Raw genomic sequence first — 13799 nt, 5'->3', positions numbered from 1 at the left:
CTTTTATGGAGGTGGAGAAAGCCCACCGCCGACCGCTGGGGAGGGGACCTCTAGGCTCTGGGAGGTGTGGAGAGAGGGGCAGGAATTATCTTTGTCAGAGCCACCCCTGCAGCATGAATTCATGCAGGTTGTCCAGCTTTTCTCTAGAGCTTCTCACATATTCATCATGTTATTTAAGGTCCTGATCTTACCATTCTAGCATGTAGGTCATTCTGTCTGTATCATACATTTTGCTTGAATGCTAGACATACTGTGAAGGACCGTAGGAACTGAGGTCAGTAGTGTTTATGCCTGGGAACAGACATGCTTCTGTCAGGCCATTGGTGTGGGGCATTGACCTAGGTCAGAGTTTTCTTGTTACCAGCTTGACCTTCAGTACATCCGAGGCATCAGGCTCCTCTAGCGTTGGCTGCGTTTACCTTGTGCTTAGTGTGGGGGCTGGGCTGTTGGAGGGTTTTACTCACTGATTTTGCACCCATTTACCTACCTTTCAGCCATCTCTGCATGCTGGCATCCTAGAGGGGCATCCCTTCTTCTACCCGTACCTCTCCCTGCTCCTGCTCATTCCTTGGCACTGGACTCCTGGTGGGGGCAGGCTGGGGTCTCTCTTGTCTTGGGCCAGCCTCAGTCTTGGGCAGGCCCCGTGTGCCTGGTCTCATGGATGGGGCTTTCCCCACGCTCTCCCTCTTCCCAGTAGTCAGACTGCCACCATAGGACCTCTATTGGTATTGTGCAAGACCATCGGCCCAAGATGGTTTTCTGCCCCTCCTCCAGAGGTAGAGGCATTTGTTCTGACTATTTGCCCAGTGGTAATGAATCTTTAACTGTGTTCTTGCAAATGATTTCCTGTCCTTCCCTCTCTGGCAGGTAGATTTTACCTGTGCTCTTTCCCCAGAGGCATTGATCTTGGCCTGCCTGCTCTTCCTTCAGCAACTTAAAGCTTCTGCTTCCCAGGAGAGAAGGGTCCAGGGAAGAGGCAGGGCTTTCTACCTGACCCCTGTCATCCCTAATCATCTGCTTTATACCTGTGCCACCAAAGTGGGCTCTCTTTGGTCTTCCTGCCCTGCTCTCGTTTTTCTCCTGAGCACCTTCAGAAGTGCCTGGATAAGAGCCTGCAAGTGCTTGTGGACTGTCCTGTGGCAGGGCCTTCACTACTAGCCCATGTTTCAGGATTCATCAAAAAGAACTAACAAGCAAAGTAGTGACGGACTCTATAGAGAGCAGGCTGACAGCTGTTGGGGTGGGGGCGGCGGCTGAGGGGTGGAGGGATAAGCAAAAAAAAAACCCCAAACCCCCAGAAAACTCATGGACATGGACAGCAGTGTAGTGATTGCCTGGGAAAGGGGGGTGATGGAGGGGTAAAGGGGAATAAATGGTGGTAGATGGAGACTTGACTTGGTGAACACACATTACAATGTACAGATGAGGAGTTGTGGAATTGTGCACCTGAAACCTGTATAATTTTGTTAACCAGTGTCACCCCAATACATTCAATAAAGGGAAAAAATGTTAGCTGACAGCCACTCTTTCTCCAGTGCGCTAACAGTGAGCGAATTCATGTGGCCCATCTCTTTGGAGGGACTTACCTTTCTTTGAAAATGTGTTTTCTTGGTTCTCCTTACAGCCTCAGCTCTCTGATAGGATCAAGAAAAGTTATGATTATTTTAGACTATCTGGCTTTATCTTATTATTAGCATGGGGGCAGTTTTTTTGTTTTGTTTTGTTTTTGCAACTTTCTACATGTTAAGTAGAAACATAAAACTGTTAGATTTTGATTCAGAAGAAAGGGTACTGGCTGTGTCACTTACATCTGTGATCTTTGCTGTAATCACTGTTTTCTCAGTTGTAAAGTGGGGATAATAATAATAATAAATTTATTATTATATTACTATAATATAAATATTATTATCATTTTGACAGGTTTGTCAGTGGAGTAGACGGCTGTTTGGAGGTTTTAAAGGAAATGATGCCTGTGAAAGCACTTGTAAACCAGGAACTGCTGTAGAATAATAATCATTATTTCTAAGATGCCAATTCCTTTTTACTGTTTTTCAGAAATGATCTTCAAGACACAGAAATAAGTCCAAGACAGACTCGTCGGACAAGACCAGAAAGTGCTGAGATGGAGCCAAGAAATAAGCGGAATAGGAATTAATGTGGCTTTGGTGACTTTTCCAGTGCAGTGATCAGAATGTGGTACTTTTTGTTGCCATGTAGATTTCATATTCATAAATGCCCAAGTAAGGGTGTTAAATTCTAACTATTATTTTTAACTGTTATTATTTTTAACTATTATTTCATTCTTTTCTGCCTTTCTGGGGGAAAACATAGTGACAAAACATCCTCACTTGGTCAGTCACTCTCTAAAAACACTGACTTTGCACGTTCACCAGCTTTGCACAGTACACAGACTTTTTCGCAAAAGTTTTTTTGTTTGGTTTTGTTTCTAAATTTCAGAATGTCCTTAGGCCATTCTCCTCTTCCATGGAGAAACCAACTTCAGAAAAGGATTCTTCAACCTTTCACCACAGGAGCAGTTGAGTTGAGGCCTCTAAAGATGTCATAACTCACATCCTTGGGGGGTGTGTGTGTGTGTGTGTGTGTGTCAGCGTGCTAGCCTGAATGCCAGCATGCCCCTTATAGCAGTTAGTGATGGCTATTGCCCGAGTTTAAGGTAGTCATTTGTTAGATCCATGTCTTACACGTTACTCAGATGTTAGTCACAAGCAATAAATTAAAACATTGGGCATAGTCTTTGGAAATGGCAATGAAAAGTGATTATTGTTAGTCTTTTCACTTGGGTAAGTCAAATTTTTAACACTTTGAATCCTGGCTATTTAAAAAAATGCTGCAATAAATGGATTTTGTAAATGAATAGGCTATATTTAAAATCATGTGCTTGAAATAGTATCTTGTGAATGGTTGAGTATAAGCTACAAATCATCGAAGGGGTTGGTCAGAAATGATCTCTGTGCAAATTGTCTCTCGGGTCCCAGTTCCTTCCGGAGTTCCTCATGCCTCTGGTGTTTCAGTGTCAGTCCTCACCCTTTCCCACCACCCAGCCCAAACCCATCAGCTTTCCAGTAGCACAGTAGCGAAAGCAGCAATGTTAAGACAAAAAATTTATGAATGTGCTAGGGTGTTTGTGACTCTGCTTTCCAGAGATTATCTCCATGGACTAGGCATTTTGATATGCTCTCGGGTTTCTGGGTAATGTGTTATGACTTAGAGTTAAGTGTTTTAATACTTAAATGGCCATTTTTCTGTAAGAGCCCTGAGCTTTAAATGTTTACGTAAGAATTTGTCATAGTGATTTCCTCTCAAATCGCCAGCGGTGCATTAGGGGAACTAAAAGCAGCAGCACTCACAATGTATCAAAGGATCTAGGAGCGGTGAGTGAGCAACATCAGACAGCATGGGGTTTAACATCCATGTGATATTTAACATCTGAGTTGCCAGAAATTATGCTAAAATGAAAACTGTCTATTTCATTAAAAAGTGTTACACAGTCTGCTATAAAATAAACTGGAAATAATTACTACTTTGATTGCAGCAAAAGGAGTTTGCAAGGGAGCAGTGAGCCCCAAGACAGGGAAGTGAATTCACTCAGGTGATGTTTGATTATCTACATAGTTAGGTAGCAGTCACCGTGCTGAGCACTGGCAGTGCAAGGTGACTGGAAGCATCTGAAACAGTGGCTCTAAGTGGGGAGGCGAGGAAGATTTTGTTCCCTAGGGGACATTTGGCGATGTGTGAAGACCTTTGGCCTGTCACAACTGTGGGGTTGGGGGATTGCTACTAGTATCAGTATATAGGCCAGGGATGCTGCTAAACATCCTGCAACACACAGGTTAAGCCTCATGGAGTGTCTGCTGGGCTGCCCTAACAAAGTTCCACAGACTACGTGGCTTAAACAAGAGACATTTTTTATCTCCTCATAGTTCTGGAGGGTAGCAGTCCAAGATCAAGTTGTCAGTAGGGTTGGTTTCTTCGGAGAACTCTCTCCTTGGCTTGCAGATGTCCACCCTCTCACTGTGTCCTCACATGGCCTTTCCTCTTTGTTCTCACATCTGTGTCCAAATCTCCTTTTATAAGGACATCAGTCATACTGGATCAGGGCCCATCCATATGGCCTCATTTTACCCCAATTACCACTTTAAAGAACCTGTCTCCAAATACAGTCACATCTTAGGTACTATGGGTTAGAACTTCAACAAGTGAGTGGCATTGGGATGACCCACAACTTAGCCCACAACAAAGATTTATCCAGTTCATAAAAAAGTTGTGGTGCATACACACAATGGACTATTACTCGGCCATAAAAAAAGAATGAAATCTTACCATTTGCAGCAACATGGATGGACCTTACAGGGTGTTATGCTAAGTGAAGTAAGTCAGAGAAAGACAAATATATGATTTCACTTGCATGTGGAATCTAAATAATGAAAGAACAAACAAAACAGAAACAAACTCATAGATGCAGAGGACAAATTGATGGTGGCCAGAGAGAAGTGCGGAGAGGGAGCTAGGTGAAAAAGGCGAAGGGATTGAGAGGTACAAATTGGTGGTTACAAAATAGTCATGGGGATATAGTCAATAATACTGTAATAACTACGTATGGTGTCAGATGGGCCCTTGAATTATTAGGGGATCACCTTGTAAATTATGTAGTTGTCTAACCAGTATGCTGTATATCTGAAATTAATGTAAAATAATATTGAATATCAACTGTAATAAAAAAAATTTTTTTAAAAATTATCTGGTTCAAAATGTCATTGGTGCCGAGATTGAGAAACTCCCAGTGCAAAGGAACTCCCAAGTTTGCTTAAGAAATAAGGCCTGAAGGGCATTTATTGAGCTCTAGTTGTTAACACTTAGCATACATTTAACATTTATACATTGAAAGAAAGGTTTTTTATATTTATTTGAGAATAAAGACTTTAAGGTAAGTGTTAGATCCAGGATTGAAATTGCTAAGCTTCTGATTTTAAATTTCAGCTTTTAGTGAAAATATGATCCTCATCACTAGTTATTTATTTATTTTGCCTCCTGCACCCCCCTCCCACTGGGGTGTAACAGCTACATGGGTTATCACCTCACGATGACAGCGATGCCTATGGTTTGAGGGGGCGCAGGTAAGCTGCTGTGTGTGATTTAGAAAGGACGTGTCTAGGTGGTTTGTGTCGGCTCATCCTTTCGTCTTCTGATCCCTTCTCCCTCTGTAGCCCTCGTTGAGAATCGCTGGTAGTGTTGAAAAAGTAATTCACCCACGTAAGACAATGTGGGCAATGTAGGGAGGGTGTGTGCTTTTAAAAACCAACTCGTATGGTAAAGATTCCTGTCAACAGGGGTAGACAAAATAGGGAGTAGAGGATTTCCCCCTTGTGGCCCTTAGCCGTGTAAAATGGGAAGAAAACAGCTGCCTAGACCACTACGCTGATACAGCTCTTGTGGGTGAATTTCACTCTGAGTGTTCTTAGAAGTGGGGAAAAGCAGAAACAGTGGATTACAAAATTCTTAGCATCTGATAAAAAAGTAAGTCTTAAAATGAAACACATTTTCTTCTATAAAAGTAATTATGAAATTAGAGGGGAACTATCACAGCCATTAAATTCATTACCATTTTGTTTGATTTTTGTCTTAGGGTGATTCAGACATCTTTAGTGATAACCAGCTGAGGCTACAAACAGGTCACACTGGGGTTGACACCTCCACATTACTGGTTTCATGTCCCCACCTACACTTAGGCCTTATGGGGCATTTCCGCATCGCCTTCCTGATACGTCCGGTATCCCTGGCCTCAGACTCTACAGGAACAAGTCCATGCCTGAGTGATGTTGCTCTCCTAACAGACCCTGCTGGGCTCCTGCCATCCTGGCCAGTGCTCTGTCACACAGCACTGCTGTCCTGCCTTGCCTGGGGTACCTTCTGATGCATCCCCGAGGTACAAACCTGCCAGGTGCCAGGGCATCCCGCCTTGGGTTGATTTCACTGATTGGCCTTACAGTGTTCCAAGGGAAACAATGAGACTGATTTCCCGGACTGATAGTGTACGGTCACCTGGACCCCTAGTGTCCCTCATCAGATTTACTTCCTCTCTCCTTTCCCCCGTTTTAGCCCTCCCTGTTGCCTTCTTTCCTCTCTCTCCCCTGCCTTCTCTCAACTATCATGACTTCATGTCAAGCAGTGTGCAAAACTAAGATAAACCTTGCCCTAATGGAACTTGGATTTTTAGAAAACAATCTAGTTTTATGCAGTTTATAGGACACATAATCACACAGAAAGTAAAAAGGTAGGAATTCCCGCCAAAGCTAATTAACTGTAGCAGTGATTACAACAAATTAGCCATATGCATTTTTTTCATTTCACAACTGGTGAAAACCTGTTATGAGAAATGGGGTTGGTTTGGACTAGCTTTATAAGAAGGGATACAGTTTGCATGAACAGAAAGGAGTAGGGGAGATGCCCTCCTCAAAAACTCGCACAGCTTACCCCTGTGTCAGGAGGGTGAGGAGGGGCTTCCCTGGCGAGAACTGAAGGCCAGCTGGGCAGAAGTTGGCAGTCGGTGTTCTGTCACTTTCCCTACTGTTGCCTCTTACCTGCCACTTGCTATGGCCTTTCCCTTCAGGGGCACAACACCAAACGCTGCCCTTCATTTGCCAGAGCTCTTCCTCACCTCATTTTCATCAGTATCCCCACTCAATAAAGGGAAATTCCTGTCATTAGAAGGTTACTCACACTATAAGGACATGGTGATAAAGGGTGATGTACAGGGAAGAAGCCTTCCTCACCCACACGGAGCTTCAGTCTATCACCCCAGCTCTCCTGGGAGTGGATCCCCCCCAGGCCTCTGCTTCCTTATCCGCAAAAGAGGGCATTTTAGCCAGAATCTAGAATGTCAGAGCTTCGGGGGACCTTAGCTATCATCCAGTCAAGTCCTGTTGTTTTACAGGCTGGAAACCATTCAGTGAGGGCAGAAGACTTAAGGGTGCCTTCTGCCCAAGTGTCTGAGTTTCCGATGGAACTTCTGGCTGAGGCGGTTCTAGGCAGTGAGGTGAGTAGCGGTCCCCTCCGTGTACCCTGAGTGTGAGTGCACCCTGCACGTGGAGGGTGGCCCTGAACGCAGCCTTTGAAAGCCAGTTCTCCAGCAGAGGGCACAGGAAGAACATCCTTGGGTGGGTGGGTTTTTGAGGCTGCTTTGAATACTGACAAGACTAAATTCAGGTAAATCAAGGCCCCTGGTGATGTAGCTCCTGGCTGGTGGCTCTGCCGACTCCTGGGTTTGCAGCTGAGAGGGCTCCCTGAAGTTGCTGGGTAGCCCACCGGTCACCACAGGGGAAGAGGAGTTTCCTCCCATGCAGCTGTCAGCTGGGATGGAAGGACCTGTTCCAGATGCTTCAGAGGTAGGACAGAAAATACAGCCTCTGGGACTGTACAGATCAAAGGTGAGAAGTCTCCTGAGCTCTAACAGGGCTCACTGTGTCTATGGGGCTCAGCTAAGGTGGCACCAGCAGCTCTGGGGTGGCCTGTATCCTGGTGACTGCAGTGCCACTTCCTGGAGCCCAGGGAAGACCTTGATGTTGGTTACGAGGTGGAGGACATGCTCCTTCGAGCCGAGTGTCCTGGCCTGAGGGTAACCAGCCCCTGACTTGCTGCTGAGCTCCTGGGAGGGGGTGATAGCCAGAATCCTGCTGCCTAAGCAGCCCTCAAATTTGGGAGGTGTGCAGGAACAAGTTCTCCTCCATCAGCTCATAGATGGGCTGGCATTGCTCGACTTCTTTGCTCACCCAGGGGCAAGACGCTTGCCTGGAAGATTCCAGGCAGCCAAGGGGGTGAGTGGGCTGGCCTGTTCAGCTTCAAGGGAGCTGTCCTCCCATGGCTTCCTTAGAGCTAAAGTGAGATCTTTGCCCAGCAGCTCCTCATTCCCACAGTGGCTCGTGTGCCACCCCTTCATTTCGTAAAGGTACTGTGGGCCCCTCTCTGGGTGTTTGGCATGTTGGGGACAACACCCCTGCCCCGCACCCCCAGCTTCTACTCACAGTCCTATGATGCCCTGCCCCCACCCTACCCCAGGCAGCCATGGGTCAGGCTGCGGCAGACGGGCTCCCCTGTGTGTAACTGGGGCAGGCACCCTTCCATGTAATGCTGGCAGCCGGCACGACTCGTCTTCCAGGCGGCTGGCCCGTGGGAAAGGAGATGCATGCAGTTTTCTTGGCCAGTGTGAGAATCCCGTTCTGTTGTCGTGTGGAGAGAAAGAGCTGCTGTCCTGCAAGAGCCTTCTTGGTAAGTTCCTTCAGGTTCCTTCAGCCTACTCATTATGACCGAAGGAGGATCTGAAGCTGCCATCCGCCTATTCGAGGGCTCAGGTGGTGGGTTACTAATGTCTAGACTTACGAGGCTTGCGGTGGAGGGAAGGAGAGGTTGAAAGGAGGAAACATCAACTGGGGCTCGTCCTTGGCTTCCATGGAGATCCATCCAAGGGCCAGGACCAATCCCTGGGGATCCTAACCCCTGGGGACCACACTGACTTTGCTTGTTTGCTTTAACAGGTTTATTGAAAGAGAATTCACTCAACCTACAGTTCAGCCATTTTAAACGTACTGTTCAGTGGCTCTTAGTATATTCAGAGTTGTGTGACCATCATCATAATTAACTTTAGAACATTGTCATCGTCCCTTCACCCCCAACTCTCCCACCCCTTCCAGCCCTAGGAAACAGCTACCCTGCTTCCTGTTTCTATAGGTCCTTGTTCTGAGCACCTCATAGCAGTAGAGTCATAGATATGTGGTCCTCTGTGACTGGCTCCCTGCGCTCAGCACGACGTCTTCAGGGCTCGTCCATGTTGTAGCACGAACAGCACTTCATCTCCGTCTGTTGCAGAGTCATAGTCCCTTGTGTGCAATAGACCACATTTAATTCTTCATCGGCAGATGGCTATTTGGGTAATTTCTCCTCATTGTGACTAGTTTGAATAATGCTTCTAAGCCTTTGTGTACAAGTTTGTGTGTGAACGTTATGTTTTTATCCCTCCTGGTTGTATACATAGGAGTGGAATTTGGGGATCATGTGGTAACTCTGTGTTTAATATTTTGAGGAACAGCCAAACTTTTCCAAAGCAGCCGCACAATTTAAATTTCCCACTAGCACTGTATTAGGGTTCCGATTTCGCCACATCCTTTCTAGCAATTGTGATTCATTGTGATTTATTTTTTTATTATAGCAATGCTAGTGAGTGTGAAGTGGTATCTCGTGGCTTCGACTTGCATTTTCCCAACAGCTAATGATACTGATTATCTTTTCATGAGTCTATCTGCCATTTCTATGTCTTCCTTGAAAAAAATGATTATTTATTTTCTTTGCCCATTTTTAAATTAGGTTATCTTTTTATTATTGAGTTCAAAATATTTTATAATTTCCCTTTTGATTTCTCATTTGAAACACAAGTTACATATAAATGTGTTTAGTTTCAAATAATTCTTTCCACAGCCTCCAGTAGTTTCCTCACACATGCTAATCAATATTCTGCTGAACACTCAAGACAGACCTGAAGGTCTCCAGGGTTTGCCGTCTGTGCAGAAATCTCCCTGTGTCTCTGTCTAACGGTCTCTCTGGACTTCCGGCTCCTTCTGCTCAGTTCCAGGAGCTCATCAAGCTCCACCTGGGCTCCCCGCCCCCCACCGTCACCTGGAAACTCTCTCAAGGCAGGAAGCTGGAGCTTTTCAAGGGCTCACTCACCTTAGTGGCTTTCCATCTCTCAGGGATCACTGCCCTTCATTGCCTGAGGAACAATTTCTTAAAAATTGCTGTTTTTAAAACCTTTTTTTTCCAGGCAGGGAGAGTCAATCCGATCCCTGTTTTGGCTGGAAGTGGAAGTTTCCCATTGCCTGGTTATTTAAATTGCAAAATAAAAACAATCTCAAGGTCATCCATAAGGGAATAGTTAAATAAATAATGGTACATTCATGTAATGTACTTTTTAAAAAATTATTATTCTTTTAAAATATATTTCTATTGATTTCAGAGAGAGGAAGGAAGAGAGAGAGAAACATCAATGAGAGAGAGTTATTGATCAGCTGCCTCCTGCACGACCCCTGCTGGGATGGAGCCTGCAACCGGGGCATGTGCCCTGACCAAAGGTCGAACTGGGATCTCCTGGATCCTAGGTCGATGCTCAACCGCTGAGCCACGCCAGCTGGGCAATGTTGTACTTTAAAGCTATTAGATGTTTTAGAAGAATATTTGTAGACGTAACTCGATAATATGACAAAGAGATTGCAAATTTGTATCTATAGTAAATTCCAGTGTTTAAAATGTATTATTGTGTATTATTCATGTATTATGTGTATGCATAAAGAAATAAATGAAAATGCCCCAAAATATTACATAATTTGTGAATTTTGGTATTTTGGATAATTTTAATTTTCCTATTTTCTACATTTTCTAAATTGTCTCTGATGCATTCATTGAGAATCTTATATGTGTATGTATGTGTCTGTGTGCATATATTAGATATGTATGGGTGGGGTAAGGAAGAAACATGGAAGGTTTGATTATAGGAGGTAGAGGAGAGCTGGGCTGTAAGCCAGGCTCTGCTACACTTAGCCTGTGTGATTCAGGGAAAATCATTTCCTTCTCCTGGCCTCGGCCTTCTCAGTAAAGGCAAAGTGATCTTCAGAGGCCCCTCCTGCTAGGAGGCCTAGGAGCCCATAGCTGCTTTAAGGTGAACGTTGCCTTGCTCGTTCCGCCTTCTTTCTTTCTTTTCCCCCAGCTTCCTTAGAGCTAGACAAAGGGAGAGCTTTCCCGGTGCTCTCTGGAACTCCAGATGGGGTGACAGTTCTCTGCTGGTCTGTTTTTCTAGGTCAAGGAGGTCTGGAGTAGGAAATTGTAGGGAATTTATAATTTTGAAGGAGCATTTCCTTCGGCTGCCTACTGCCCATCTGAAGTGAGCATTGGGTTGGAGAGGGGCCAAGGCACCATCCACGGTGCTGCCGGTGGGGATCCCGGCCCTGACCGCTGCCCCTCGCCCGCTGGTGCCATTTCCCTGCTCACCTCCAGGAGAGCTATTCTCCGCTTCCCTGGACACCTTCGTGTTCCTGCCAGATGTGAAAGTACAGCTTGTCCCAGCTTCTCTATCTAAGTATCCACAGTGTTACTCAGCCCTGGAAAGTAGAGGGGGACCGCAGGACAGCAGGAACAGGCAAGGATAAGACAGGCAGCAGACACGGTCAGTGCCCCGCCCTGCTGGCTCGTAAGCATTTGGAGTATCACCCTGGATTAGTTTTCTGTTGCTGCATAGGAAATTACCACACAGAGACTCACCACCTACTTCTGCAGGTCAGAAGTGTGGGCAGAGCATAGCTCGGTTTTCTGCTCCGGTGTCAGCCAGGGCTGCATTCTTGCCTGGAGGCTGGGGTCCTCTTCCGAGCTCATGCAGGTGGTTGGAAGAATTCAGTTCCTGTGGCTCTAGGAGTCAGGCCTCTGTTTTGTTTTTCTTTTTTTACAGTTTTTAAAAGATGTTTCATTTTTCAAAATGACATTTTACGAACACGCATTGCCTAAAATGTTACTAACGCGCCACCCGAATTTTCTTTGAGAAGTGGTGGCGAGCTGTGGGCTCCAGCTGCCTGCTACCTGCCTGCTTCCTTATAAAGCACACAGTTAACTGTAACCATGGCACATTTTTAGGACAGTTAACAACAGTGCATGAAATGTGGATTGTCCAGCTAAAAACGGGAAAGGTACCACTCCTTCCAGGGTTAACATAAGACTCCAGGAAGGGACAGCTTCACGACCTCACCCAACCCAGATTCAACCGTCCAGAGCCAGACACCTTCCGCTGCTGGGCCGTGGACATGATGGTTGAGTCATCGCAAGCCAAGGCTTTCTTGTTCACTTCAGGGAAACAGATTCACCAGTCAACGCAAAGGCTGTGCATTGCCACGGGCGCGCTTGCTGCTCCGCTATCAAGTTTAAAAAGCTGAGCGAAGCACCAGGGTCCTTTGAGGCATTCCATTTGCACGTAGGAATTACATCCCTAGAAGAAGAATCCCAGGATTTTCTCACCTGGGCGTACTCATGTTGCTTCTTCATGGTCCATGATGCCCGCCGAGGTTGTCAGTACAGTGAGACCAAACTGATGGGACAGGAGCAGGTCCTGCCATTTTCCTAGATCTTTTGAATTGCATATCAAGTCGGGCTGATCGCTCCACACTTGTTTAACCTGCCCTTGAGGTTCATGACCATTTTCCCAGCTCTGGGATCATCACTGAATTGAAATTTGCCAATGTAACCATGCCTCATCACTGTTAGAAACCGGACGGTGACTTTGGAGCACAGCCTAATAACCTGGCATTTGCCTCTTTTTGGCATTATTGATGCCCGTGAGAGCACCAGCCAGGACATTCATGCGCACCACTATCGTGATGTGGAAAGAGGTCTGTTTTCCTGCTGGCTGTGAGCAGAGGTTTTTCTCAGCTCTTTAGAGGCCACATCGCCCTAGGTCCTGGCTGTATGACCCTCTCATGACATGGTGGCTTAGTTCTTCAAGCAGGGGGATCCCGTTTGCCGCGACAGAGACCTATATAATGTAACCTACTCAGGGGAGCGATACCCCATTATCTTCACAGATCCTGCTCACACTTCCGGGGAGGGGACTTACAGAGGATGTACGCCAGGGGTTGGGAATTTAGGCCATCTTAGGGCCCTGTGCACCACAAATGCCATCTACCTCTCAGTGCTGTGAGTTAAATAAAACATGGACATGCCTAGCACAGGGCCGTGCATGTTGCTGGTCTTATATCTATTCAATAAATCTCTTTCTCTGACTTGTTTGTGATTTCGTGCCAGGAAAGGAGCCCACCTTAGTGTTTTCATCTCCAGCACCCAACATACGCAGGCTGAGGACACGTGCTCTTCTGTTAAGAGGAAGGAAGACTACATGGAAAAGCAGGTTTTGGTGAGAGGGGAGGGAATCTGAGGAGAGCCAGAGAGCAGGGTAGGGGGAAGCTCTGAAATGAACGAGCGGAGGATGTCTGTGGGCCTCAAGGACAAGCTTTGCGGCCATCGTCTCTCTCAGGCCCTGTTTCACGGCCATCGTCTCTCTCAGGCCCTGTTTCACGGCCATCGTCTCTCTCAGGCCCTGTTTCACGGCCATCGTCTCTCTCAGGCCCTGTTTCACGGCCATCGTCTCTCTCAGGCCCTGTTTCACGGCCATCGTCTCTCTCAGGCCCTGTTTCACGGCCATCGTCTCTCTCAGGCCCTGTTTCACGGCCATCGTCTCTCTCAGGCCCTGTTTCACGGCCATCGTCTCTCTCAGGCCCTGCTTCACTCCCAGACTGCGGTTGCTGCTGCTGCTAACAAATGAGTTGTTTATGCCGCCTCCACGCGAGCATCTGTGAGCGTTCCTGGAAGAGCTGCTTCAGAAACAAAGGGAGGTGCCGGGTGCCTTCCCAATTAGCTGGCTGGCCTCTCTGGGGCAGTGGCTGTGTTCTCTCGTCCTGATTTTTCCTCCAGAGGGGCCCAGTGGAACAGACCTGCAAATGCAGTTGAGAAATGCTGGCTGGGGTGCCTTCTGGAATTCAGGTCTCCAGCTCTGAATAGTCCAACAAGGGGGAGCATTGCACCAGGGCAGGGGGAAGGAAAAACAACAGGGCTGGTGTGAGAAATTAGGGCACGGGGATGACCAGATGCAAGGGGGTGCTGTATGCATACCTTTGCTCATGCCCTTCCCCCAAAGCACAGTTGCAGGCCCGCCTCCTCCATGAGGCTTTTCCCATCACTTTAATTTTTTTAAAAATTGA

The 13799-nt window shown here is 46.5% G+C and overlaps 1 protein-coding gene and 1 pseudogene across 5 annotated transcripts in view; one reads left to right on the top strand and one right to left on the bottom strand.

The window, feature by feature from the left end:
• The window catches only part of RAD18 (RAD18 E3 ubiquitin protein ligase), a 77421-nt gene extending 74546 nt beyond the window's left edge, over positions 1–2875 (top strand). For 3 of the 4 annotated variants that reach the window (XM_081160676.1, XM_081160678.1, XM_081160679.1), the window contains one exon: positions 2056–2875. In XM_081160676.1, the coding sequence (XP_081016802.1) occupies positions 2056–2155 (100 nt within the window). In that variant the 3' untranslated portion in view covers positions 2156–2875. The remainder of the gene's footprint in view (positions 1–2055) is intronic. The other variant, XR_014000443.1, reaches the window with a different exon arrangement.
• Positions 2876–12034: 9159 nt separating this feature from the next.
• Positions 12035–13303, bottom strand: LOC308568212 (small ribosomal subunit protein uS8 pseudogene; annotated as a pseudogene). Its single transcript has 2 exons — positions 13088–13303; positions 12035–12451 (listed from the first exon to the last, which is right to left on the bottom strand). The product of its transcript is annotated as a small ribosomal subunit protein uS8 pseudogene (transcript).
• Positions 13304–13799: the final 496 nt, after the last annotated feature.

This window comes from Miniopterus schreibersii, assembly GCF_964146895.1.
Source record: "Miniopterus schreibersii genome assembly, chromosome: 15".
NCBI lineage: Eukaryota > Metazoa > Chordata > Mammalia > Chiroptera > Miniopteridae > Miniopterus > Miniopterus schreibersii.
The sequence above is the reverse complement of the archived record's forward strand: the minus strand, read 5'-3'. Positions and strand labels throughout refer to the sequence as shown.